Raw genomic sequence first — 27,596 nt, 5'->3', positions numbered from 1 at the left:
GGATGGAAAGAGAAATGGTAGGTCCACAAGTGACTTGTGGGATGGAGGAGAAGGAAAAGTTCTAGATTGAGTAAGATAAAGTTGTGGAGAGTGTACGTAGGAAAGAAAGATTGGTGATTGGGCCAGACTTCAATTTGAAGGGAACAGACTTATACCGATTGGGGAGGCAGAGGGACTGATCTGTGTAGGATGTGCTGCAAGTTAGAGCAATCAAGGTTGCAGTTGAAAATGGGTTGACTAGTGAGGAGAGTGTGTTGAGAAGATGGAGGGAATTTTTTGAGCAGCTGATGAATGAGGAAATTGAGAAAGAGAGAAGGTTGGATGATGTGGAGATGGTGAAGCAGGAAGCAGGATATTTTGGAAGGTGAGAGGATGTCTGACGAATGGAGAAGGATTGTGCTGGTACCGATCTTTAAGAATGAGGGAGATGTGCAGAACTGCAGTAACTACGGGAGAATAAAGTTGATCGGTCACACCATGAAGTTATAGGAAAGAGTAGATGAAGCCGGGCTGAGGGAAGAGGTGACCATCTGTGAGCAACAGTATGGTTTTATGCCAAGGAAGAGCACTACGGACGCAATATTTGTTTTGAGAATGTTGATGGAGAGGTATAGAAAAGGTCAGAAGGAGTTGCATTGTGTGTTTGTGGATTTAGAGAAAGCGTTTCCAGTTTGTAGTGGTGATGGTGAGGCTGATGGATGAGGTCAGAGTCTCCAGGGACTATGATGTTTGCGGATGATATTGTGATTTGTGGTGAGAGTAGTGAGCAGGTTGAGGAGAGTCTGGAGTTACCTGCTGGAGTGAAGGGGAATGAAAGTAGGTAGAAGTAAGACAGAGTACATGTGTGTAAATGTGATAGTATTTGTATCTGCGAAAGGGGAAAGTTTATAGGACTTTGTTGGGACCTGCTATGTTGTATGGTTTAGAGACAGTGGCGCTGACTAAAAGACAAGAGGAGCTGAAGGTAGCAGAGTTGAAGACGTTGAGATTTTTGTTGGGAGTGACGACGAATGACAGGATTAGAAACAAGTTTAGAGGGACAGCGTGTGTAGGAAGTTTTGGGGACAAAGTGAAGGAGGCCCAATTGAGATGGTTTGGTCATGTGCAGAGAAGGGACATGGGGTATATCTGTAAGAGAATGCTAAGGATGGAGCCACCAGAAAGGAGGAAAAGAGGAAGGCCAAAGAGGAGGTTCATGGATGTGGTGAGGGAAGACATGCAGGTAGTTAGTATGAAAGAGGCATATGTAGAGGACAGAGTAGTATGGAGATGGAAGACTGTGGCAAACCCTTAAAGGGGAGCTGCCGAAAGAAGATGAAACCTTATATTTTGATAATTCATTGATTAGAATTTGTTGCATCTGAAGTCTATTTTCTTAATTGTTTGTGTACCCCCAGGGCCAGACGTTCTCCCAGACAGCGTCAAAGGCAGAATTTGAGTGGAAACAGCAGCCTGACTGATAAAGATCGTCTCATTATGGATGGCGATGCCACGTACCGAAAATACCCAGGAGTTAACAATGTGGCCTACGTGGTAAAATCACACATTTTTCATTTACACTCTGCAGTTTCATTTCCAGGAGCACTAATTTTATGTAACTTTCTCCATCCAGTCAGATGCAGATCAGCTTCCTGATGTCGATAGCCCCTCACCGACCAATGAGGTATTTCTTGACCCGGGGTCTCCACCTCCTGGCCCTGCCCCTGCTCCGCCTGCTTATATTCCACCTCAGCCAACCATTGAAGAGGCACGGCAGCAAATGCACTCCTTGTTAGATGATGCATTTGCACTGGTCTCGCCCTCCTCACAGACTAGCTCCGCCCCTTTGAACCTCACTGGAGGTACGGCAATTCCTGGGGTGGAAGTGGTCAGTCCTGTTCCACCGTGTAGTCCATTACCACGTTCTGTTCGCCAGTGGGGCTCGTCGTCCTATCCAGCAGCCCCTGCCCACAGTCCTTTCTCTGCAGTGAGTATAGGAAAAAGATTTATATACAATTACGTGTTTAGCCTTTTATGATGTACAACCGCAATTCCAAAAGCATTGGAAGGCTGTGTAAAATGTACATAAAAACAGAATGCAATGATTTGCTATGATCTGCAATGATCTGCTTCATAGTAGAAGAATCCAGGGGCTGAACTGGCCTGCCTGCAGTCCAGGCCTTTCAACAATTGAAATTAATTATTATATGGTGCATCTTCAAACGAAAAATACAACAAAGAAGACTCAGGACTGTTGAGCGTTTAGAATCCTATATCAGGCAAGAATGGAACAACATTCCTTTCCCAATTTCCAGCAACTGGTTTCCTCAGTTTCTATATGTTTCCAGACTGTTGTTAAAAGAAGACATGATGCTACACAGTGGTAAACATGGGCCTGTCCCAACCTTTTTGAGATATGTTGCTGCCTTTAAAATGACCTTTTTTTCTTTCTTAAAATTTTATATACCATGATATGTTTTTTATCTTCTACTGTGAATAAAATATGGGTTTATATTTTTAGAAATTTGCAAATCATTGCAGGAACTTTGTTGGAATTGGGGTTTTACATGAACAGATTATTTGGAATATTTTTAAGATGTAGACAAATAAAACCTGTGATTTGTTTACATTCGTTATTAACAGTATTTCCTCATTCATCACCATCTGCCTGTTCAGGGTTGTGGTTGTTTACATTGTTGAGAATAGAATCAACCAGACTGAAATGATATACTATACATGGTCAAAGGTATTGGGACACCGTACTTTTTTTTCGCTGACTTGATTTTTCTTCAAACTTTACTAACACCCTTAGCTTTTGAATAAGCAAATATCTTCACAAACACACCCCAAAATCTACTGGAACATCTTCCCAGAAGATTGAAGGTTACTTTAACAGCAAATTGAAACTAAATGTTGATTAAAATGTTAAAAAAACAAATATGAAATTTATGATCAGGTGTCCACCAACCTTTGTGCATATACTAGAGCTTATGTTGAGAAAATGCCCGAGCCAGAATTCACACACCTTGCTGACAGCTCTTTGGTTTTCATATACAAAATCTAATAATGGAAAACAAGAAAGAAGAAGATTTTTACAGCCACACTTATATGAATCTAATTACAGATGTGCAAAACTTACTAAATTTGACTTTGTCCCTATATATATTTTTTTTATTTGTGCGTTTTGTAGAGATATGCTGAATTAGGAATGTCCCCTACATCTGTGCAAAACTTACTGCAGAGGTGAGCTCGATGATTAATGCCCTGATATTTTATCATGTATCCTTCAATGAAATAAAAATGTGTATGCTTATACAGTGGAACCCCGTTGTACGAGCAACCTATAGTACGAGCAAACGGAGATACGAGCAAACTCGCTCGCAAAATGTTACCCTGTTTCACAAGCAAATTTCGAAGGCACGAGCAAACCCAAGCTGCCGGTTCCCCGTAACTGTGGCAGGGGGGGGGGGCGCACGGCCGAGCGGCGGTTTGTGAATGGAGGGCGGGTCCGGGAGCAGATAGGAAGGGGATTGACTCACCTGAAGTTAATGTGACCTAATGATTGTTCTCTTTTTTCAAGTGATCGGAGGGTGCATTTAAGGAGGAGAGCGTGTGTGTGTGTGTGTGTGTGTGTGTGTGTGTGTGTGTGTGTGTGTGTGTGTGTGTGTGTGTGTGTGTGTGTGTGTGTGTGTGTGTGTGTGTGTGTGTGTGTGCGCGCGCGCGCGTGGGGCACTAATTAGACCAACACAAAAAAAATAAAAAAATTAAAGTGGCTCCCGTATTCATACGCTCTCCCACAGTAACTGTTTTTAGTTTTATACTTTTATTTCACTAGAAATCTTGAAAAATGTCTCCCAAGAAAATCAGTGTTGGTGCTGTGAAAACAAAAGTAAATAGAATTACCATGGAAACCGAGGAGTTTACAAGCGTGGTGCGCGTCTCACACTCGCAATCAACCACTACCACATGAGTAAGTGTTAAATTATGTTTATATTATGGTAATTTGCAGTGTATTTGTTTTTAAAAATAAGCTACAAATAGTTTTTAAGTGCAGAAATAAGCGATAGAATGAGATCTCGGAACGGATTAAATCACTTTTACATTCATTCCTATGGGGAAAATTAGTTCGAACTTACGAGCAAATGGACACACGAGCAATTTTCAAGAACGATTTATGCTCGTACATAAGGGTTTCACTGTACAGTAATATTTACTATTTACTTTGCCGGCAGGCAATGTGCCTCGATTAAAGCTGTGCTAATAAGTAAAGAGTGTAAAGGCGTATTTAGCAATTCTAATTATATTCTCTACGCAATAAAAAAAAAGGGTTGAAACTGATTGATATTTGATTGACAGGCAGTCCCTAGGTTCTGGATATCTAGCATCCGGAGAGCTACAATCTGATCCAGGTTACTCCAGCAGGGGGCAGTATGGAGATGATATCCCATCGTCGCCCCGGCCACGACCAGTAGGGGGCAGCACAGGTAGATATCTCTATTCACCTGTGACTGTTATAGTTGATGTAGTTTGCTGATGATTATATCTCTCTTTCTGCATGTGTGTAGGTGCACAGTTACATCAGCTGACACAGGTAGGTTTATCTAGTCGGATCAGTGTGTATCCCGGAGTGGGACGCAGTGTTTCCGGACCCTCAGGATCCAGCTGGGCCCAGTACCGCTCCGATGAAGAGATCTTCAGGCCTGGAAACAATCGAGAGGCTGTGAGTCACATGCACAATTATGGTCATATAAAATTTAAAACATGCTCCAACAACATGTAAACTATTTTTTTATTTTCTGTCCTTCTTCATCTGATTTATTCTGAGTCACATGTTCATTACAGCAAGCTTTTCTTCCCTAACATATAGTGACCTGAAACATTCCTAAGTTCATCCAATTTCCCCAAATGAGCATTTCCAATATTTTGAAAGGTTGTAGCATAAATACCTGGAACTAATTTGATCTGTCATTAATATACATTATATAATATTTATTAATATACATTATATAGGCCGTAAAGTTAACAAAAACAGACAGTAGTTAAAGCTGGAGGTGGCAGAGTTGAAGACGTTGAGATTTTCATTGAGAGTGATGACGATGGACAGGGTTACAAATGAGGACAAAGAGGAGGTTTATGGACGTGTAGAGGGAAAACATGCAGGGGGTCAAATTGAAAGAGGCAGATGCAGAGGACAGGGTGGTATGGAGACAGTTTTATTGGCAGTGGTACAGTGGAATTAGTTCTGCTGCAACCAGTTATTTTTAGAATCCACATCATCTCAATCCTTAAAGGCCTTAAAGAGTTTTATATCTAAACACACAACTTCATATTTTTAATCAGGGTTTAGCCAAAGAATATATCGCAATCTTTTCCAAACCTCCATTAAAACAGAATTAAATCTGTAATCTATACTGTAGCATAATAACAGGTCAAAAGTTACTCTTAACATGACACTACCACCACCATGCTTTACTGCCTTAATAGACTGCTTAGGGTAATGGTATTCCAGCATATGCCCCAAAGCCAGGAAAACATTTTTGCTTTTATTAAACCAGAGAATATTTTGATAACATGTTAAATGTTGCCACTCATTTTGTGGTATCGCACTATTAGTTGCTAATTAGTAATTATGTTGGACTGCATTAATCATTCTGACCTTTCACAAATGACTTGCTATGATTAATTCTCCACTAAGCACAGACTATTGTGATTCCATGAAGTTTAGGTGACTGAAGTCCTCAGACCAAGATACTGAATAAGGGATTGCTGTGATATACTGTAGGATAGAGAAGAGGATCAAAACATTCAGGATGTTGCCTTCAAACAGATTGCAGATTAATATGAAGGAATCCATCCAACTAGGCTCTGTCACTCTTTTGCAACAGATCCTGTCATTCCCTGAGTACTCCTCATCTCCCGTGTTTCAGATGCCCAGGTCATCAATAAGAGATCCTCCCACACCAACAGCAGGCTACACTGGGCTGGAGGAAGCCTCTCCACCTGTGCAGTCCTCAGCCTCAATTATCAAGGCCATCAGGGAGGAGCTGCAAAGACTCTCCCAGAAACAACCAGCCATGGCCGGCTACCAGAGCTGAGAAACACCGAACCAAACCCAAACAGAGGCTAAACTCCACCTATAGCTGGTCGCTGGAACTGCTGATTTTAAACATGCTACCTAATCCCCCACTGAACACACGCACCAGAGCCAAGGTTTGTTTGAACCCTATTTCTATCCATATTCAGCACACTGGACTGCAACGAGACACCACTTCTACAGAACATTTCGAAAAGAAAAAATACCACAAATGAAACATCACTAACTTAAAAATACAACAAGTCACCTCACCCATGATATCCAATAGAAACTCTTCTCTCCTAAAGTGCATGCTATTTAAAATAGTGAAAGAGAAGAAAAAGAAAAAAAGGAAATTGTTTGTGATTTTTTTTTTTCTCAAATCCAGCGTGAGACCCCCTCCTTTTATTTCCTCAGTGCCATTTTTACATGTCCGTCAAAGTGCTTCCTTCAGAAGGGTCATCATTCTGCCCCTCGACTTCCTCTGGTGCTAAATCTCATTCCTGTTTCCACTAACCGTCCCTGAAACCTGAAGCACTGGTAAAGCAGTGGTCAGCAGGGTCTTTTCCTTTGAATACACTTTTTTGTGTTACGATTTATAAATAATAGTTATAATAATAATTATAAATTTTTTCTCGAGTGTATCGAGAAAAGGATGTTTTTCATTGTATTTTCGGAGAAAAGGGCTTTCAAAGGATGTGAGTCAAGCTGATGGCGTGGCATCAAACCGAGAATGGTGGCTGTGAACAAAGCGTGTTATATTTGGATGTACAGCAGCCAAAGAGAGAGATCTCAGAACAAGAGGCACAATATATAGAAGTTTTATTTATAAGACCACTGACACATCATTTGTACAACTACACATTTTTGTACTGTGAAAAAGCAAAGGTTCAGCTTTGGAGGTGTTCTTAAACTGTTCAATGATCCAGAACATCTTGATGAATAATGTGTTAAACAGTAGTCAAATTAACTTTCCTGTGTGGGAATTGGACCTGAGGTAGATATGTAATGTTAGAAGGATACAACCTGACAAGAAGCGAAGTTACTGTTTCGACTACTGTTACTAGCAGCATATCCTGAAATGTTTTATTCCACTTTTACTACAGCAACTTGCCCAGAATTATAACTGATACATTTTAATTTTGGGTTTAATGCTGTGGAACATCCAAAAAAACAAAGTTAATTCCTGTTATCACCTGTGTTATAACAACTAGGAAGTAGTCAGTGGTGGATGAAGTGCACAAACCATTACTTGAGTTAAAGTAGAGATACAAAAGGTAAAATATGACTCCAGTAAAAGTAACATTCACTTGAGTAAAAGTACAAAAGTATTTGCCTTCAATTGTACTTAAGTATCCAAAGTACTATAATTTATTATGGCTTTAAAGTTCCTATTATCATTTTTGTCACAAGACTTTTGCCTAATCGACTCAGTTTATGTGAACAGACTCTAATGTGACTCTCAGCACACTGATCTATTAATAGAATGATATTAATGAGTCAAACACTGATTAATTTCTATTACAATTATCATGAGCCCAAAACCTTTTTTTCCAAATATGTAAAAAAAAAAAATCTTACCAATAAGGTCACGTGGGTTGTGGCGAGATCGAGTCAGGAGTCCATCATTTATTCCTCTCTAAATGTTCTGCTTTTTGTTGAACTGATGCTGAACTGTATGTTGGTAAAAAGTAAAAATTACCAAGCGTCAATCAAAACAAGTTCAAAACAGCGTGCGCTCGACCCTGATTGGTGGATCGCTGTGTGATTGACCAGTTTAGTTTTTATCCTCATAACCAAAAAAGAAACGACTGATTTCGCAAAATTTATTTGAGTAAAAAGTCAGATGTTTGACTTTTAAATGTTGTGAAAAAATTTTCCACATTTTCTGGATTCAAAATGTCACATCGTGTTTAGATTTAGATCGTGTCTATTTCCTGGAACAGACCTGTTAACCACTGCTTTACACAGTTTCATACATGACCACTGTCTTCTGTCCAAACCTCAACTCAAGGGGACTCCGGGTCACTTTAGTGTGAGCATTTGAGCTTGTCCACATGTGCATCGTCACAAAATTGAAATGTCTACAGTCTGTTGCCTGCTCTCATTTCCCCTGGTGGATCAAAATGGCAAAATGTTTACTCAGTTAAGAAAAGGATTCAGTCATGTGACACAAACTGAAGAAAAAGTCTTGTTCAGTATCATCATCAGTCTACGTTGCCATCTATTCAGAATGGTGGGACAATAGTTTTTTTATATTTTTTAATTTTTTTTAGCTTGTTTTTGCCTGTGGATTGTAAGAGTTTGCCGTGAGCCGGTTCTTCAATAGAGTAGGGCACGTTTAGCACTATATGTCGATATAGTCCTCAGTTTACAGCTGTTTGTTTTGCACAGTTTCTTTTAATCTTTGCACAACGGTTTTTAGTGGCAATGCTAAAAAAAAAAAAAAAAAAAAAATCCTAGAGTGGTATCTGGAAATTAATACACTACCTATATAGATATGCTATATATAAATATACAAACAGATATAAAACATTCTATTACACTATATAATATATAAATTGCATATTGATGTATTTCTGATGAGCACAATATGACTATATGTCTTAACTATATTAGAGTTTATTTATTTTATTTATCGTCTAAAATATATGAAGTCATTTCAATGTTGGATAAAATGTTGGTATGGGACATGAGATATAAAATGAAAAACAAAAAGACCAAATCACTGTTAAGGCATATAGATGGTAAAGCTCAGTAATTCAGTAGGCAATCTGTATTTCCATGTGTACAATCATGTGAATTTGGGCTAAGAGTGTTTTTTTTTTTTTTTTTTCTCATGGTGGCTGTAAGGTTATGTGACAAGATGGAACTGTTATGTATTGTGTTGTACACCATGGCATTTAAAAAACAAAACAAAAAACCCATATATATATATATATATATATATATATATATATATATATATATATATATATATATATATATATATATAAAATTGTATTTCTCGGACAGGTAAAAATAAGCATATACTCACCCTAACAGGCCTTAAGTCAATCTGCATGTTACTTAATGCTTTAATGTTTTTATTTATTTTTTTATTTAATGTGTTGATGTCTTGATGGGCATGCTGATATATATGCTTTAAAAAAGTAACACGCTTATAAAAAAAAAAAATGATGTGCAATCCTAAAGCAAGCTTGCTAGATAGATTTTGTTAAACATGAGTGAATACTGTGTTCTGGTGGTATAGGAAAATAAATGTGAATAGTCAAGCACAGATGAATCACCTTGATTATGGAGAAAAAGAAAAAGAAGCTTGGATATTTTGCAATTTATATACTTGAGTAATATTTTTTGAAACCATGGAAAGGTCAGTATTTCTGACTCTTATTTAAAAATACAAAGAGATATTATGTGAATATGGACCATTTCAAAAATGCAAAAAAAAAAAAAAGTGTAAAGGTAAATGTCATTCTCAAAAGCAGACTTCTGCAAAGACCAATTGGGGGGAAAAAACGAGTCGTTTTAATTTTGGGTGTTACACCGTTCAGTCAGTCAGTCATGTACAGCGCTGCTGAGGTGATGAAGTGGTTATTTTTTAATAGAGTAGCAGAAAATGCCGCATCCTAAATGTCTCTGAATAGCTGTGAATTGTGTAACTTGAGCTCATGGCTTAATATGTTATGAAACTTCATACTTAATACATGACCTCTGATTAATTATTCAGCAGGAATGGACTTTCATAATTCCTTAAAGTTAATGGTATTTAAATACAGCAGGAATACAGACAACTATGAATATGACTGAACAGATAAGGTATTACATGAATAGGAACAGGAAGTTCACTGGACTTTCTTTTAATATTTTGGAAAACGATCTAAATCTGTGAAAATATTGCAGGCAGGTCCTGCACAGGTCTCAACTATAGTATAGTGATTATATTGATGTAGTGATGTGTTGAAGAACTCTCAGATACAGAAGGTATAGTTCTGTTTCAGCTTCTCCAGTGTTTCTAAACACATAGTGGATTATTAATTATTAATAATACATAAAATAATGAATTTAGGACATGTCAAATGTAAACACATATAACTCTAACAATACAGATAAATGTATATTCACCTCTAAAAAGGCCTCAGTGGTCTAAAATGATTTTGCAATCATAACATACTCATTTGAAAACAAATAAAGCTCTTACCATGAGTTAGAACTTCATGGCTTTGAAATAGTGACAAACCTACTCATATTCATGTACATACACTTGTGTACAATCGGTTTAAGAAGTTTCCCCCGTTTTAGATCATTTACCATTCTCAGTGCAGTTTGGTATATCTTAACAATCTGTTTAATTTCACATGGAAATAATTAATAAAGTAAATTCACAAACAATTAAAATTGGCGTATTTTCTTTTTTTTTTTTTTTTACATCTCCTGAATATTGGTATAATTTCCTAAACAAATGATCATTTCTACAATTCTATGATCAGACTATACGATTGGTATGCGCTTTTTTGAGCATGTCATTCCAAATTTAGTTCCCATTTGCTGTTATAGTAACCTCCACTCTTCTGGGAAGATGTTTCACTAGAGTTTTGAGTGTGCGAGTGGAGATTTGTGCTCATTCAGCCACAAGGGTGTTAGTAAAGTCAGGTACTGATGTAGGTACTCTGGGGTGGGGTGCAGTCAGCATTCCAATTCATCCCAAAGGTGTTCAATAGGATTGAGGTCGGAGCTCTTTAGCAGGCCATTGCAACTGCAGATCTTCCACTTCAACCCACATGTCTGACTTTATGCACAGGGACAATGACATGCTAGAACGGGTTTCATAGTTCAGGTGAATACAAAATGTAATGATACAAAGACATACAATAAAATTGTGTGCCTACGATTATGTGGTAACAGTATGGGGAAGAACCACATGGCTGAAATTCAGGTGTTCCAATATTTTTGGGACCAAAACAAACAAAATAACTAAATTTCATATACAATATATATATATATATGCATACACACATACTTTGTTTTATACTTATTTGCATGACCTAAAATAAATGTTATATGAAATTAAACTCTTACATCTTACAAACTCTTAAACTCTTACCATAAATTAATGAATTTATATATATATTCCACATTAAATTATTCATAACAATTTAAATCATGGCCTAATTGTTTAAAACTGTTCCTCCATCTATAACCACTGTCTCACCTCAGCAGCTCTGAAGTCAGGAAATCATAAGTGAAGATTATATTATTAATACATTTTATTTACATTATCATACCATGTTCCAACCACCGGACTAATATGGTGCTATTGAGTGTGTGTGTGTGTGTGTGTGTGTGTGTGTGTGTGTGTGTGTGTGTGTGTGTGTGTGTGTGTGTGTGTGTGTGTGTGTGTGTAATAATAAAATAACCCCTATAACAAGCTGTACATTTCCTTTGCTATTCAAATGTAGTGAAGATGAGTATCTGTGATTAATATCTCTGGGTTAATGCGAGTGTGAGAAAAGACGTGACTATTTCTTCATTCCTATATGAGTTTCATAGATTATTGGAGGTTTTTGGAAACTTAAAGGAATATTCTAGCATTTTTTTACAACCTTATTCCGCAATATTGTGCATTTATTGCAGGCAGGAGTTTGGACATGGTTTCAAAGAACAGGAAGTCTTTAGAGGTGTTAAAATGAACAGAAAGAACGTTACACAAATCCCCAAGTAGAATTTGAAATGATGAATGAATAATGAATTAATAACACTTTGTTATATTAATACTTTGCTGTTAATAAGTAATTCTTAGGTAAACAATGAAATGCCGCTCTAAATTCTCGAGTTTTTCAGTTTACTTATTAGAAATGAATTATAAAATTGTAACCGGTGATCAACTAGTGTCTTTTTGACCAACGAATAGGCACATGCGAAAACTTTACTTTATACTAACAAAACTTTCTCTAATTTCCCAAAGGTTTGCTAGCATGATAACTCTGCCATTTGAACGCTAATAAAGACAAAGTGTTTACAGTGATGGGTATCAAGTCAGATTTGTTAGGAAATTTAATTTCTGAGCGTATAGTATATATAAGGAAAAGGTTTGAAGAACGCTAGAATATTCCTGGAGTATTGTAAAAAAATGATCACTTCCAAAGACCCCATTTACACCTGATTTCTCCAATTATCTGTCTGGATGGAATTTTGGTCATATTTTAACTGCATTCATTTGCACTTGTAATCAGATGTTAGCCGTATTGCCTTAAAATGAATAACAGATCCTTATTTCCCAGTTTTCAGTTATTTTTATGGCCGTGATAAAGGCTGCATTTGGGGGGGAAAAAAACCCCCAAAAAACTGAATGTGTAAGGAATGGATCGTGTTTTTGTTCAAGCGTACGCAACATCTCGTTTAATTGTCTTAAATCTAAAATGGATTGAATTGAAATCTGTTTAAAACCTGATTGGGTGCATGTGGAGAATCTCTTTCAGGATATAATCCTTATACCCAATGCGCCATTTAATTGTTTAATAAACCATTCGCAATTCGAGTATCAGGATTGTATCCGGATAAGAATCGAGGAAAGGGATTATCAACATATGAGATGCAAATGCACCGCGTTACATGGATGCAATCCTTATCCGGATATGATCCAGAGTGTAAATGGGGTCACGTTACATCTCTGTTTCTTGTTAGCACCTTGGAAATCTCTTTCCTTTCGTCTCCTAATGACATCACACTCTCTTGGTCTCTGCAAACTGCATCCCTGTATTTAACATGTACTGTCTCTAGATTGTTGTGCGAATTTAACAAGGATAATAAAATCATGTGCATTTAAACCCGAGACACAAATATGTGTTTTTTTTTACTGACGTATGACCTCAAGGTCCTTTAATGTACACAGCAGGTAATTCCAGACTTAAATAGGATAACAAACACTCTTTCTTGACTTACTGCTCCTAATTCCACAGGAAACAAGGACAAGCTGTTACAGCCACGTGGTCTAATCCTCTAGATATTATCCAGCTCCATGTGTGTTCCCCCACCCAAAGATCCTGTAATCGTATAGGAATCGCTTCTCCAGTCCACAACCACCTTTTTGTATGCACAACACAAGAGCACATACATAAACCCGTAGCATTAGCGTGTTATTCCAGATTCTCAGGTTACCACAGAAGGAGCCGAACACAAAGGCAGTGCTTAAAAAAAACCTGTTTTGCAACCCAGCATCAGTGCCCCACCCTCGCTTATAGTGTTCCTCACACCGTTTCTCTGTTTCTGGAGATACCTCCTTGCGTAATCAGCTTTTGACACGATCCTCAGGCAAACAGTGTATCATCCAAGAAGTCAGGATAAGTCGAATATACTCCAATCTGATCGGAGTTTCAGGGAAACGTCGCATGAAATCTGTGAGGCAGCATCTGTATGACATAGTGTCCTGAATAGCAAGTTTTTAGTTTTCTTTTGTTGTAAAATGAAAAGAAAGCATGCCTTTGGAAGACTCTCATGTCCTCTTTTTTTTTTTTTTTTTTTTTTTAAAGGAAAGATGAATATTTTCAAGCATGCATGGTTTCTGAGATGTTTTGTGTCATGTAACGGAGGGTGAAAGCACATGGAGGTGCAGGCCTTCATTGTAATAAAGGTACAAATAAACAGAATAGTGGAAACAAAAAACCTATTACAGATATCTATCTTTGTCTTTACAGTACGTAATTAAATATATGAATAATATTCCTGTATTCTCTTGAGATGTCAAACAGTTAAGAAAATTGGATTAAACTTTAAAAGATTTAACAGGAAAGCCTTAATCTGAACCAGATCTGATTTCAATCACATTATACAATAATATCGTAAAACAGATTAAATTCAGTGTTATAATGACATTTCTTCAGAAAACAGAAATATTGTTAGCTCTTTAGTCGAGCTTAACACCTAAAGAAATCAGATTGACTGATGTCCTCTTCAATTAAATGAAATACAAATCAAATGCAAACACGTTGAAGTAATAACTACTGAAATGAAACAGTTATTAGTTGACATTGTACACAAAGCAGAATTGGTGTTCTGGCTGTACTTTATTAATCCTTTGTTGATGTTCATGCAAGCATGCAATGTGTTTTCTTTGGAAACATGGCAGTGTTCACACCCATCACACACACATGGGTCACTTAATCACATTAAATCCCAACTTAAAAACATAAAAGGTAAACGTGATCAGACAAACATGTCTAAAATACATTTTACAGAAAAAAGTATTGGGACACCTGACTTTTCCAGCCATATGTGTTTGATCATGTGTTGGATGCAGTAGTTGTATGGGATGGATATGGATGCAGTAGCTAGCATTTTCCCTTCATCTGAACCAAAACCTGTTCCAGTATGACAATACCCCTGTGGACAAAGCCATCTCCATGAAGATTTGCATAGCATGGGTTGGAGTCGAAGATCTTGAGTGGCCTGCTATAGAGCCCTGACCTCAACCCTCTTGAATACAGGCCTTCACACCCTACATCAGTACCTGACCTTCCTGAGCGCAAATCTCCACACTCCAAAATTTAGTGGAACATCTTCCCAGAAGGTTGGAGTCTCAATGTGGAATGGGATGTTTAAAAAGCACATAAAAATCCTATAGTCAGAGGAGTTAAGATGTTTTTGTCAGGATTGTGTACTGTGTGATCAAAACTGATCTTAATAGACTGTACCAAGATTTGCTATTTTATTTGAGTTACCTTATAGGAAATGTGATCTCATTAAGGATTTAAATTCATATGGCCTGGTTTTCTGATATAATTTTAACATAAAAAATCTTTGTACATGAGTTGGTATGCTGATAGATTCTCTAGGATTGTATCATATCGTGTGACAAGTAACTTAAACAATAGAAAACTTCTGAAAATAAAAAAGTGTATCTTAGTGTAAAATACTAATATGTAAAAATGTGTAAGGTGGAGACCTTTCCAACCTTCTTAATTTGTTTAAACTAAATTACTGTAGCGCTGGTGTGACTTTGCCAAGCAGGCGCTCATTTGCATTTGTATTTGGTAGTGTTCACATTCCAGCTGTTACCCTCTGCCAGTTTTTTAATGCTTTGTGCTCAAACTAATTCCTCAACAAAATTTTTGCACTTCAATACTTTTACAAACATTTGAGCTACTTCCTATTTAACTTAAATGTATATTTAGCCAACTATTTTTTTTTTAATTACAATTTTGACACAATAACCACATTTCCACATTTTCACTTTAGCCTGTAATGTTTCTATGCCGAGATACAAACAAAAAAACAAGTTAAATCTACATCTTCCAGTTACATCTACTGGTTCTTTTCATCAAAACAGAAATAGTTTGTCTGTGGCAAGGATTAGACAGAGTACACTGCACACGGTACATGAGTATAAGTACAAATATCCTCCTTACATGTTACTTCAGTAAAAAGTAAAATATACTCCTTGTGTATTTCTAATTGAGTAAAGGTAAATAATGATTGTAATTTATAAATATATATATATATATATATATATATATATATATATATATATATATATATATATATATACACACACACACACACACACACACACACACACACACACACACACACACACACACACACAGCAGGAAAAAATAAGTATTGTACGTCACAATTTATTTCAGGAAATATATTTCTAAAGGTGCTATTGACATGAAATCTTTAACAGATGTTGGTAACAACCCATGCAACCATGGATGTCCATAAATCAAATCAAATCAAATCAATCAAATCAAATTTTATTTGTCACATACACATACATACAGAGTGCAACATGCAGTGAAATGCGTTATACTACTGTCCAAAATTTAAGCAAATAGAATTAAGGATAGAAAAAAAAAACATAAATAAGGTGGATAAATTAACAGTATACCCTATGGAAAATATATAACAAATATAAGTATATACATGAATTAGTATGGCATATATTGGAAGTACAAATGAAAGTGATTTAGTGATTGTCCTTAAAGTGTCCATGTGCAGTATAGTGTGATATAAAGTGGCACTTTGCTGTTCAAGTCCAGAGTTGAAGTGCAGTTATGTGTAATAATGTGAACTGACACACAAAGAACACATGAAGACATGACGAAAGGGAGGTGGGAAAAAAGGCACGGAAATCCAAGACACCAGCTGAAATCGATCAGTAATTAGAAAGCAATCCTGCCCCTCGTCAGTGCAAATTAATATCAGATGGTTCAATCCCAACTGATGGCCTGTATAAAGGTGTCCTATTACCAAGGTGTCACACAAGAAACATCTCATGATGGGTAAAAGCAAAGAGCTCTCTCAAGACCTTCGCAACCTTATTGTTGCAAAACATACTGATGGAATTGGTTACAGAAGGATTTCAAAACTTCTGAATGTCCCAGTGAGCACTGTTGGGGCCATAATCCATTTCACCATAAACCGGCCACAACCAGGTGCTCCTCTTAAGATTTCTGACAGAGGAGTGAAAAGAATATCAGAAGAGTTAAGGACCACTTTCGAAAGACCTGGAATTAGCAGGTACAATTGTTTCAAAGAAAACAACAAGTACGTTCAAAGTTTGCTGCACAACATTTGGACAAGCCTGTGGAATACTGGGAGAATATAGTCTGGTCAGATGAGACCAGAATTGAACTCTTTAATGGTGTGGGCTGTTTTTTAACATACAGTACTGGCAAACTTCATATAATTGAAGGAAAGATGAATGGAAAAATGTACCGAGACGTTCTTGATAAAGTTCTGCCGCAATCTACCAGGATGATGAAGCTGAAATGAGGGTGAACATTTCAGCAAGACAACGATCCCAAACACACAGCCAAGGAAACTCTCAATTGTTTTCATTAAAAAATAAAGCTGCTAGAATGGTCCAGCCAATCACCAGACTTGAATCCAATTAAAAATCTATAGAAAGAACTAAAGATCAAAGTTCATAGAAGAGGCCACCGAACCTCCAAGATATGACGACTGTTTGTGTAGAAGAAAGAGCCAAAGTCACATCTGAGCCTCCATACGAGGTGTCTTAAAACAGTCATTACCAACAAAGGCTTTTGTACGAAGTATTAAATTCATTGTGTTCAATAATTCTTTTCCTGTGTGATTTCACATTATTACACATCATTAATGGACATCTATAATTTGATTTCTTTGCAGGTGTGGGTTGCATGGGTTGTTACCAACATCTGATAAAAATGTATATATATATATATATATATATATATATATATATATATATATATATATATATATATATATATATATGTGGAGTGGTAGCTCAGAGTTTAAGGTACTGGGTTACTGATCGGAAGGTTGGGGGTTCAAGTCCCGGTATCGCCAAAAGCTGCCACTATTGGGCCCTTGAGCAAGGCCCTTAACCCTCTGTGCTCCAGCAGCACTGTATCATGGTTGACTTTGTGCTCTGATATGCGAAGAACAAATTTCACTGTGCTGTAATGTACATGTGACAAATAAATGCTATTTTATATATGATATATCAGACATTTTCAAAGAGAGAGTTTTCTATACACACGCCATGTATGTATTTACTGTAAGTAACGAGATGTTAAATATTAAGCATTAAAATGTAAATGATTCCAAAATTGTAAAATTGTAAAAATAAAATACCCTGATGAACTACTAGGAAAAAGACAACCTTATTGGTAACAATTGCTTTTAATTTGTAATATTTTGGAAATAAGATTTCGTCACAATAAAAACACTTTAACGTAAGTATGGGTTAATATTTCTGTGCAGAAATACAAACAGTAAAAGTGTGTTATTCTGTAATCATGTCCTTAGATGTACATTCAGGACTACTGCATTTTGGTGCGTGTGTGTGTGCGTGTGTGTGTGTGTGTGTGTGTGTGTGTGTGTGTGTGTGTATGTCTGCTTGTGTGTTTGCATGTAATGTTATTGTCATTATCATTCCAACTATATACAGTCATTATCATTCCAGGGTACACGGTGAAAAAAACAACGTCACTCCAGGGCCACAGTGTTAAACTTACATTTATATTTATATTAAGTTTGTAATCTGGCGTGTCAGTGTAGATTTATTCATTGCTAGAGACTCAAAGCACTTTTGTACGTCGCTCTGGACGAGGCCGTCCGCTAAATGCCGCAAATGTAAATGTAAATGTACATAAATCAACCTAGAATAACACAAAACACAAAACTACACAAACCTAAACTAAAACTAAATGTATATGCTTTTGTTTTTAAACGGAAAAAACTAAAACCTGCATTGTTTTGACAATGACAATGATAAATGACAGTGACGATTTAATACCTATGTAAATGACATTATGACGTCATGTGCCGGCTCTCTGCGCATGCGTAAACTGACAGCCCTGATGTGGAGTGTTAGTAAATAGCCTGTATGGCCCTTTAAAGCTCAGGTCCTGCCTCCTGCTGTTCCTCAGTCTCTCGGGGACTCAGTTTACCTGTCGGGCAGGTACATGCCGGAAACTTGGGTTTGTTTGTTTTTTTGTCCAGAGCAATTATGAGGAGAAATCGGATGGTTTTAGGTGTCCAACATCACACTCCGTGATTTAAGAAGTTGAACAAGTATAAAGTCTGGTGAAGGTGTGTGCGGGTTTGGAACATCATTTCAGCCGGGTATGGTGTGTGTGCCTGTGTGTGTGTGTGTGTGTGTGTGTGTGTGAGTGCGTGTGTGTGTGTGAGTGTGAGTGTGGGAGAGTTTGCTTACAATGTTTTTCTCATAATGGCATTAAATCTGAAACCTACAGCAGCCTGAATCTGGAAAGATCTAAAAGATCACCTACAGGGTAAAATATATTGTCGGTTTTATTCCAACTTATAAAATATGTTTTATACTTTGAGAAGTAATGATCAGGCTATTAAACCGCTCCTTAATAGGGAAGTTATTTCTTCTTCTTTTGCTGCTCGGCATGAGGAACATGACCAAGCAAATCAACTGCCAACTTTGTCTTCATGTTTTCTGCTTGGTTTGAAGCTGCCCCAGATACGGAGTGACATTTGTTTGTTTAAAGTCTGCTGCTGCTGTTACATGTTGACTTTCTGATGTTTACAGTAGCATTGTGCTGAAACTTGTTGAATAAAGAGGATGACAGGAGGAGCGAACGGAGTCTCCATGAAGACGCAGCTGGTGAGTGCGATAGAGCTGCAGGAGCTGGAGGAGGAGGAGGAGGAACCGAGTGAGGAACCGAGTGAGGAACCGGGTGAGGAACCGGGTGAGGAATCGGGCGCCGCCACTGCTGCTGCCGCCGATCCTGATCCTGCTGCTAAACCTGTCGAGGAAGCTAATGGTAATTGTTTCCACATATAAAGATCCGAAATTCACACTGGAGTCTATGAAACAGGTCATTCTGCCTGCCTGCTAATACACTTCATCCACATGTAGTCTCCATTTGCTCCTATAATCACCTATAATTTTGCTCCTATAATCTGGGGAAAATGTTACACTAGATTTTGGAGTGTACTCGTGGAGATTTGTGAGATTTCTGATGTTTGGTGAGGAGGCCTGGGGTACGTGTTTGAATTCATCCAAAAAGTGTTCAACAGGGCTGACGGTTATAGCAGAGATCAGCAAGATCTTTCCGTCCAATCCCATGCAATCTATATCTTCCTGGATCTGGTTCTGTGAACAGGCTGGAACAGGTTGGGGTCTCTCATTTCAATTGAATTCCCTGCATCCAAACACATGCTATACAATTTTGCGCCTCCGAATTTGTGGTAACAGATTGGAGAAGAACCACTTTTTGCTGGAAAAGTCAGGCGTCCCAATACTTTTGTTTGTATAATATAGCTTTATAGACTCCTTATTCTGATTTAAACTATAACTTTAACCACTTACCTTAACTCGGTTTCCCAGAAGGTTTTGAAACCAACATGGCTGTCATTAAACTTCTCTCTAATGTCATAATGACGTCACAGATTTATAAGATTGTAACAATAACATATATTGAACATTCTGACCTTCCATTTAAAAGTATTGGAGAAATTAAATGTTCACCCTCCCAATTAAGGGTTTTTGCGATGATCATGATTACTCATTTCAGATCTTAGCCTATGATGTGAAAAGGTAAAAAAAAAAGTGAGGAATGTTTAGGGAGAATAATGGAAAAGAGAGAACAAACTAACAATAACCTGGTTGCATAATGTTATTATTCAGTAATAAAATAACTTTTATCGATTCTCTGCATCAGGGATAAATGCACACCATTCACCTTGACTGTTGATAAAGCTGCTTTGAGACAATGTCTGTTGTGAAAAGTGCTACAGAAATAAACTTGACTTGACTTGACTCTCGTGAAATCTCAAAATCTCTACTGTTACATCTATGCTATTGACTGGTTTGAGTAAATCATGGGCAAAGGGACTGATTATCTGCTGAATTTCTGCTGAGGCTGTATTAGTTCATAGTTCAAACGCAGTGCAAAAAGAGCTTTGGTGTATTTTATTTATTATTATTTTTTATTTTATTTAATTCATATTTTTATTTTTATTTTATAATTTTACCCCACTTTCTCCTCCATTTTTATTATATTTTTTACTGTATTTACAGGGTATTAATAATTGTAGTAATGTAATGGATAATTAAAAACAGAATTGACAAATTCAGTAACAAATTTGAAATGCAACAAAAGAAATAGACAAAGTGTAAAATTCAGGCTTGTGATGTCAGGCAGGTTTATTAAAGTGCCCAAAAACACAGTTAATGCAAATGCATGTTTTTATTTTTACTATTTTCTGAAATCTCGGGCAAACACCCATCATTTTTATTTGCCAACATTTACCTCTTCTGCCACCATTATCTTCAAATACCTAGATCCTCTCCAAGGTCAATGATATAATAGTGGCAGTTCCCATCCATCTCAATTTTTCGTGTCCAGGCCTTGACCCGTTCATGACCTCTTAACATGAAGTCATCGCACAACTGCTTTGAACAAATTGATGCTTTCTAGTGATGGGAAGGTCAGATCATTTTAGTGACTTGGTTCTTCGAAACTCGTTCGAGTAATTTTTTCTTTTCGTTCCTTTAACTATAGTTCCAGTAGTGAAAATATGAATGAACAGAATGAGTAGCTCATCTCTCATATCTTCTGATTCGTGTAGTTAGTTTGTCATGTGACTCATGTGACTTTCAGACAAAAAATAAATAAACTGATCTATTGCATTGTGTAGCGTCTTTTATAGCGTCACGTTATTAAAGGATTAAACGACTAGGACCAGAAGAGTCGAGAGGTCAACTACTACATTCTGTTCTACGTAACCTATAGAGATTTTGCGATGCTTTGCGTCCAATTGAAAAAGAACTAATCACTCTTTGTGACTACAAGTTCACCTTAAAGATTTGCTCCAAATGAATCGGTCATGAACAACTTCACACTAATGCTTTCACACACTTTTACATATTAATCACTTGCGTTTGTGATACTAATTACAATGATCACTTGCTTTGGATATACTGATTGCAAAAAAAGGTTCAAAAGTAAAAGAAGGTGAACAAGAAGTACAAGTACCATAGTAATGCACATGTGACCTTTTTTATTTATTTATTAAATTAAATTAAATATTCTTTTCTTCCTGGTTTAATCAGTGTCCTCTGACCTGGTCATCCCTGTGCTGTCTTTCTATCCCCTCACAGATCAGAAATGTTACAGCGTGGAGGAGGCGGTGGAAAGCATTGGCTTTGGGCGCTTTCACATACTACTCTTCGTTATTATGGGCAGTGCCAATGTAAGAGCAAAGTAAATGTTACCATGTGATACAGTATCGTATCTGTGTCTCTATGTATCCGTAAGTCTGAATCTGTGTGTGTGTGTAGATTGTTGAGGCAATGGAGATCATGCTGTTGGCTGTGGTGTCTCCTGAGATCCGATGCGAGTGGCATCTGGAGGATTGGCAGGTGGCCCTGGTCTCCACGGTGAGGTTTTTTACACTCATGTATAGGCAGTCTGTAATTAGTTTGGTATGGAGGGAAGCGTGGGGTGGTGTGTGGTGGCCTGATGAATAGAGGAGCTGCTGTTACCATGTCAAGTTGATTATTTTCCTGATATATCCTGATTTTATTGTTTTTATGTGTGTAGATGGTGTTCCTGGGCTTCATGGTATGCGGGGTACTGTGTGGATACGTGGCGGATAAATATGGCCGCTGGAGGGTCAGTTTACATCAAAAACACCTGAGATTGATGTTCACATTGCAGTCTGATGATGATGATGTTGGATATCAGAAAGATTTGTGTGTGTGTCCACTGAGTTCCGTTTGTCGTGTTCACACAGGTGGTGTTCGGGGGCTTCATATGGGCCGCGTATTTCTCTATGCTCACGTCATTCGCTCCATCCTACGGCTGGTTCATTTTCTTGCGCAGCATGGTGGGCTGTGGAGTAGCAGCTACGTCACAAGGGTAAACACACACACACTCTCACACACACACACACACACACACACACACACACACACACACACACACACACACACACACACACAAACACTTCTTCTTAATAAACGTATTAAACGTGTGTTCGGATGTGTCAGATTTGTCCTGAAGACGGAATTCATTCCTGCTAAATACCGAGGTTCACTGCTGCCCCTGGCCTCGGTACGTGACAAAACAAAGCTCATGTCTGATAATAATAATAATAATAATAATCTTGATGATGATGATGATGATCATGATGATTTTCCTATTAAAAAATCTACTGCGGTTAGATTTTCTGGATGATGGGATCGTTGCTGATCATCATTCTGGGGATGACTGTGGTGCCCACAATGGGCTGGCGCTGGATGATCCGCTTCTCCGTCATCCCGGGTGTTTTACTCATCATCCTTTTCCAGGTAAAGCTCATATCACATCTCAATAGAATAATCCTGGACACGGATACATTTCTTTCTTTCTTTTCTTTCTTTCTTTCTATCTTTCTTTCTTTCTTTCTTTCTTTCTTTCTTTCTTTCTTTCTTTCTTTCTTTCTTTCTTTTGTTCTTTCTTTCTTTTTACTTTTTTCTTTTTACTTATTTTACTGTATTTTCTTTCTTTCTTTCTTTCTTTCTTTCTTTCTTTCTTTCTTTCTTTCTTTCTTTCTTTCTTAAATGATTGACATTTTATATTTATTTCACTTTTCTTTGTTTCTTCTTTTTTTTGTGTTGGGTTTTGTTTGTTTGGTTGATTTGGTTGATTTATATTTGTGTTTTTTTTACTGTTCTTTCTTTCTTTCTTTCTTTCTTTCTTTCTTTCTTTCTTTCTTTCTTTCTTTCTTTCTTTCTTTCTTTCTTTCTTTCTTTCTTTCTTTCTTTCTTTTGTTTACGATTCACTTGTTTATTTACATTTTTATGTTTGTATTTGTGTATTTCACTGTCTTTTTTTCTCTCTTTTCACTGTCTTTTTTTGCTTCCGTTCTTTCTTGCTTTTTCTTCCAGTTTATCCCTGAGTCAGCGAGGTTCCAGGTCTCAGCAGGGAATGTAGAAGGAGCAGTTTCCACTTTAAAATGGATTGCTAAGATGAATGGAGCCAGTTTGCCTGAGGGGGAACTACGGGAACCTATAGTGGTGTGTTAACTCTCACTCTCTTTCTCCTTCTGTCTCTCTCTCTCTCTCTCTCTCTCTCTCTCTCTCTCTCTCTCTCTCTCTCTCTCTCTCTCACACACACTCACCCACGTGCTTGTGTTGTGTACTAGAGGTTATGTTGTGTGTTTTCAGACAGAGCGTGGTAATGCTGCCACTCTGGTTAGTCGAGCTTTCAGAAGGACGTCTCTGCTGCTGTGGTATTCATGGTAATGTGGCATTTATACTCACCTTTGGTGGTGTGTGTGTGTGTGTGTGTGTGTGTGTGTGTGTGTGTGTGTGTGTGTGTGTGTGTGTGTGTGTGTGTGTGTGTGTGTGTGTGTGTGTGTGTGTGTGTGTGTGTGTGAAAAGAAAGTATTGTTTTACACAAGTCTATGAACAAATCTTTATATTCTCAAGTATGTAAAAGTCCCAAATCTGATGCCTGCAGGTTTGTGGCGTCTTTCTCCTATTACGGCTCAGTGCTGAGCAGTTCAGAGCTGCTGGAGAAGAACCTGCTGTGTGTGATTGACGCCGACGCCGAACACAACATCAAACACAACAATGACGAGTCGCTGTGTTACTGCATCCCGTTCAACATGGACGACTATCAGACCCTCCTCATCAGCTCCCTGGGAGAGGTGGCATGTGAGTTCCTGGTGGGAATCCTAGTGGAATTAAACACGTATGTGTAGATCGGGAATTAGATCGGGATTTTATTAAATTTTCTTTCGCAGTGATCCCTCTGAACATCTGCCTGTTGCATGTTGTGGGCCGAAAGTACAGCATGGCCATCCTGCAGGTGCTCTCCGCCATCTTCTTCCTGCTTTTGAATGTCTGCACCACCATGTAAGTTCACTCTCCTATAGATGTATAGATGAAACACACCATAACAATCTAAACTAGTATAATAATTAAAATACAAGTCAAGTCAAGTCAAGTCAAGTTTATTTGTATAGCGCTTTTCACAACAGACATTGTCTCAAAGCAGCTTTACAGAAAACAACAGTGAAGGTGAATGGTGTGCGTTTGTCCCTGATGAGCAGCCGTGGCGACAGTGGCAAGGAAAAACTCCCTTAGATGATATGAGGAAGAAACCTTGAGAGGAACCAGACTCAAAGGGGAACCCATCCTCATATGGGTGACATCAAAAGTTTGGTCATAAATCTTTACAAAAATACACCATGTTCAAAGGATTTTATTTACCCCAACAGTGCTCGATTCTGATTGGTCAGAAAATATACACACTGACTTGCTTGTCATTTTTCACACAGATCATTTGATCATTGATCTTTTTTTTTTTTTTACACAGGGTTTTTTCCCTCACATATTTTGTACAATGTTTGCTCTCGGTAAATGTTCCACTAGATTTTGTGAAGATTTGTGCCTTATTCAGGTACAAAGGCGTTAATAAACTCAGGTACTGATGTAGGGTGATGTGAAGAGGTCTGAGGTGCAGTCAGTGTTCAAATTTATCCCAAAGATGTTCAATCGGGTTGAGGTCAGCGCTCTTTAGCAGGCCACTCAAGATCTTCCACTCCAACCAAAATCTTCATAAAGCTGGTGTTTTGTAAAGGGGCATTGTCATGCTTGAACAGGTTTGGGTCTCCTAGGTCAAGTAAAGAAACATGTTATGCCACATCCATAGACATCTTATACAATTGTGTGCCTACATCTTTGTGGTAACAGTTTAAAGAAAAAAAAGCAGTCATGCCAGATGGTGCATGTGGGCGGGGCTTTCAGGAAGTGTCTGTGAATAGCATATAAAAGAGTCTAAAGAGTACAGAAAACCTTGAATCACACGTGTGTGGAATATTTGGGCTGGAAAAAAGATTGTTAAAGATCACTGACTGTCATGTTTTGATATTATCACAGTCATATAGTCATATCACAGTCTCAAGGTTTCTTGCTCATGCCATCTCAGGGAGGTTTTTCTTGCCACAGTTGCCACTGGTTCGCTCATTAGGGACAAACTTACACTTATAAGGAACAAACTTCTACATTCTTTCATTTCTGATTTATTTGTGTAAAGCTGCCCTGAGACAATGTCCATTGTTAAAACCGCTACACAAATAAAAATGCATTAAACTGAATCAATAAGTTTACAGAGTTGAGGTCAGGAAGTGACAGCATTCTCTTTTCTCTCCTGCAGGTTTGGGTTTACAGTGTTGCTCTTCCTGCTGCGCTCGCTGGTCTCCATGAATTTTAATGTGGTCTATATTTATACTGCAGAGGTGAGGTGCTTTCAAATAAACTTTTGTTCATTTGTTTTATTTGCATGAATAAGGTTACAGTCATTTGAATAATAATCCGACTAATATATATATGGACTGTAGTTCAGTAATGGTGTGTTCCTGCAGGTTTACCCTACAGCAGTGCGCTCTATAGGAATGGGCTTCTGTACCTCATTCAGTCGAATCGGTGGGATGATTGCCCCCTTTATAGCACAGGTAATGTATGCTCTAAAGATTTATTCATACACTTTATGGGCAAATGTATTGAGGCACTTGACTTTTCTAGTCGTATGTGGTTCTTCCAAACAAAGGTGGAGGCACACAATTGTCTGTGTCTGAATAAACTCAAATCTCCACCAGCACACTACAGAATCTAGTGGAACATCTCCCCAGAAGAGTGGAGCTTATTATAATAGAAAATGGGGACTGATTGTGGAATAGGATGTTCAAAATGCACATTCGGATCGTATAGTCAGCTGTTCACACCAAACTTTTGTCTATATAATGTATCTGTATGGTGGTTTGGGGGGGAAAACTTTAAATACTCTCATGTATGAATCCTTACCAGCTACAGTAAATGTGATTTACAGTCAATGCCACACTTGAATCAAGTATTTATATTATATATATATATATATATTACCAATCAGACCTGCACCATGATACAATAAATACGTTCTCCAATTGAGCTTTTTGGATTTATTTTAAATGTTTTTACTTCGGAAAAAAAATGGAAAGATTCAACCCTGTAATGTTTAATTATATATATATATATATACACTATATATTGCAAAAAGTATTGGGTCACATGGTTATTAATGTGGTATGTGATTTTTGAGCACTACATTCCACATTTAGTCCCAATTGGCTCTTCTAATTCCCTCCACTCTTCTGGGAAGATGTTCCACTAGATTTTGGAGTGTGTTTATGGATATTTGTGTTTATCAGCCACAAGGGTATTACGAAAGGCAGGTACTGATGTAGGTGAGGAGACCTGGGTGAATTCATCACAAAGGTGTTCAGTAGGGATGAGATCAGAGCTCTATAGCAGGCCACTCAAGATCTTTCTCTCCAAAACATGTAAACCAGATCTGCAAGGAGCTCACTTTGTGCACAGGGGCATTGCCATGCTGGAACAGGTTTGGGTTTCCAAGTTCAAGCGAATGCTAAATGTTTTTAAAAAACGTCCTGAACAATTGAGTGCCTCCAGCTTTTGTGGTAACAGTTTAGAAAAGAACCACATATAGCAGGTTTAATATCTATCTATCTATCTATCTATCTATCTATCTATCTATCTATCTATCTATCTATCTATCTATCTATCTATCTATCTATCTATCTATCTATCTATCTATCTATCTATCTATCTATCTATCTATCTATTTATACACACACACACAATTTTATAACATGATGGGCTTTTCAAGGTCGCTACACTCATTAAAATGTATTAAGTCGATTTTCTGTGGGTCTTTATATAGTAACTGTGACATTTGTATTCCTTTTCTTTGTTTCTATGGTTATTTTTTTTCTTTCATTCTCAGTGTCAGTTAGTTCCTTGAGTTTGCTTTAAAAGGTGTTACTGTGTGTTTTGTGTCTCAGGTGTTGATGTCTAAGTCTGTGCTGTTAGCATTGTCTCCGTTCACTCTGACATGCTGTCTGTGTGCTATCGGGAGTTGCCTCTTACCCATCGAAACCAGAGGACGAGCGTTACTGGTAATTTGCATTCTTGTGCACTAAAATCAATATGATCATGATTCTAATCTAATTGTGCACACGGCTTGCGGGC

At 37.6% G+C, this 27,596-nt stretch overlaps 2 protein-coding genes across 25 annotated transcripts in view; both read left to right on the top strand.

Annotated features, from left to right (window-relative positions):
• LOC310719276 (UPF0606 protein KIAA1549) overlaps positions 1-8,990 on the top strand; it is a 35,493-nt gene extending 26,503 nt beyond the window's left edge. For 14 of the 18 annotated variants that reach the window (XM_083528819.1, XM_083528820.1, XM_083528831.1 and 11 more), the window contains 6 exons: positions 1,398-1,533; positions 1,613-1,966; positions 3,170-3,222; positions 4,336-4,463; positions 4,545-4,699; positions 5,865-8,989. In XM_083528819.1, coding sequence (XP_083384945.1) covers positions 1,398-1,533; positions 1,613-1,966; positions 3,170-3,222; positions 4,336-4,463; positions 4,545-4,699; positions 5,865-6,074 — 1,036 coding nt within the window. In that variant the 3' untranslated portion in view covers positions 6,075-8,989. Of the gene's footprint in view, positions 1-1,397; positions 1,534-1,612; positions 1,967-3,169; positions 3,223-4,335; positions 4,464-4,544; positions 4,700-5,864 lie in introns of all 18 variants that reach the window. The other 4 variants (XM_083528822.1, XM_083528821.1, XM_083528823.1 and 1 more) reach the window with 2 other exon arrangements.
• Positions 8,991-18,404: 9,414 nt separating this feature from the next.
• svopl (SVOP-like) overlaps positions 18,405-27,596 on the top strand; it is a 9,452-nt gene continuing 260 nt past the window's right edge. Inside the window, exons 1-15 of one of the 7 annotated variants that reach the window (XM_083528854.1) lie at positions 18,405-18,616; positions 19,107-19,338; positions 21,681-21,772; positions 21,861-21,959; positions 22,123-22,194; positions 22,316-22,440; positions 22,572-22,635; positions 22,746-22,871; positions 23,451-23,579; positions 23,730-23,803; positions 24,025-24,221; positions 24,311-24,422; positions 25,726-25,807; positions 25,934-26,023; positions 27,410-27,523. In XM_083528854.1, coding sequence (XP_083384980.1) covers positions 19,137-19,338; positions 21,681-21,772; positions 21,861-21,959; positions 22,123-22,194; positions 22,316-22,440; positions 22,572-22,635; positions 22,746-22,871; positions 23,451-23,579; positions 23,730-23,803; positions 24,025-24,221; positions 24,311-24,422; positions 25,726-25,807; positions 25,934-26,023; positions 27,410-27,523 — 1,578 coding nt within the window. In that variant the 5' untranslated portion in view covers positions 18,405-18,616; positions 19,107-19,136. Of the gene's footprint in view, positions 18,668-18,703; positions 18,838-19,103; positions 19,339-21,680; positions 21,773-21,860; positions 21,960-22,122; positions 22,195-22,315; positions 22,441-22,571; positions 22,636-22,745; positions 22,872-23,450; positions 23,580-23,729; positions 23,804-24,024; positions 24,222-24,310; positions 24,423-25,725; positions 25,808-25,933; positions 26,024-27,409; positions 27,524-27,596 lie in introns of those variants that run through there. The other 6 variants (XM_083528852.1, XM_083528853.1, XM_083528850.1 and 3 more) reach the window with 6 other exon arrangements.

Source organism: Silurus aristotelis (genome assembly GCF_946808225.1).
Source record: "Silurus aristotelis genome assembly, chromosome: 24".
Lineage (NCBI taxonomy): Eukaryota > Metazoa > Chordata > Actinopteri > Siluriformes > Siluridae > Silurus > Silurus aristotelis.
Note: the sequence above shows the minus strand (reverse complement) of the source record. Positions and strands in the feature narration are given on the sequence as shown.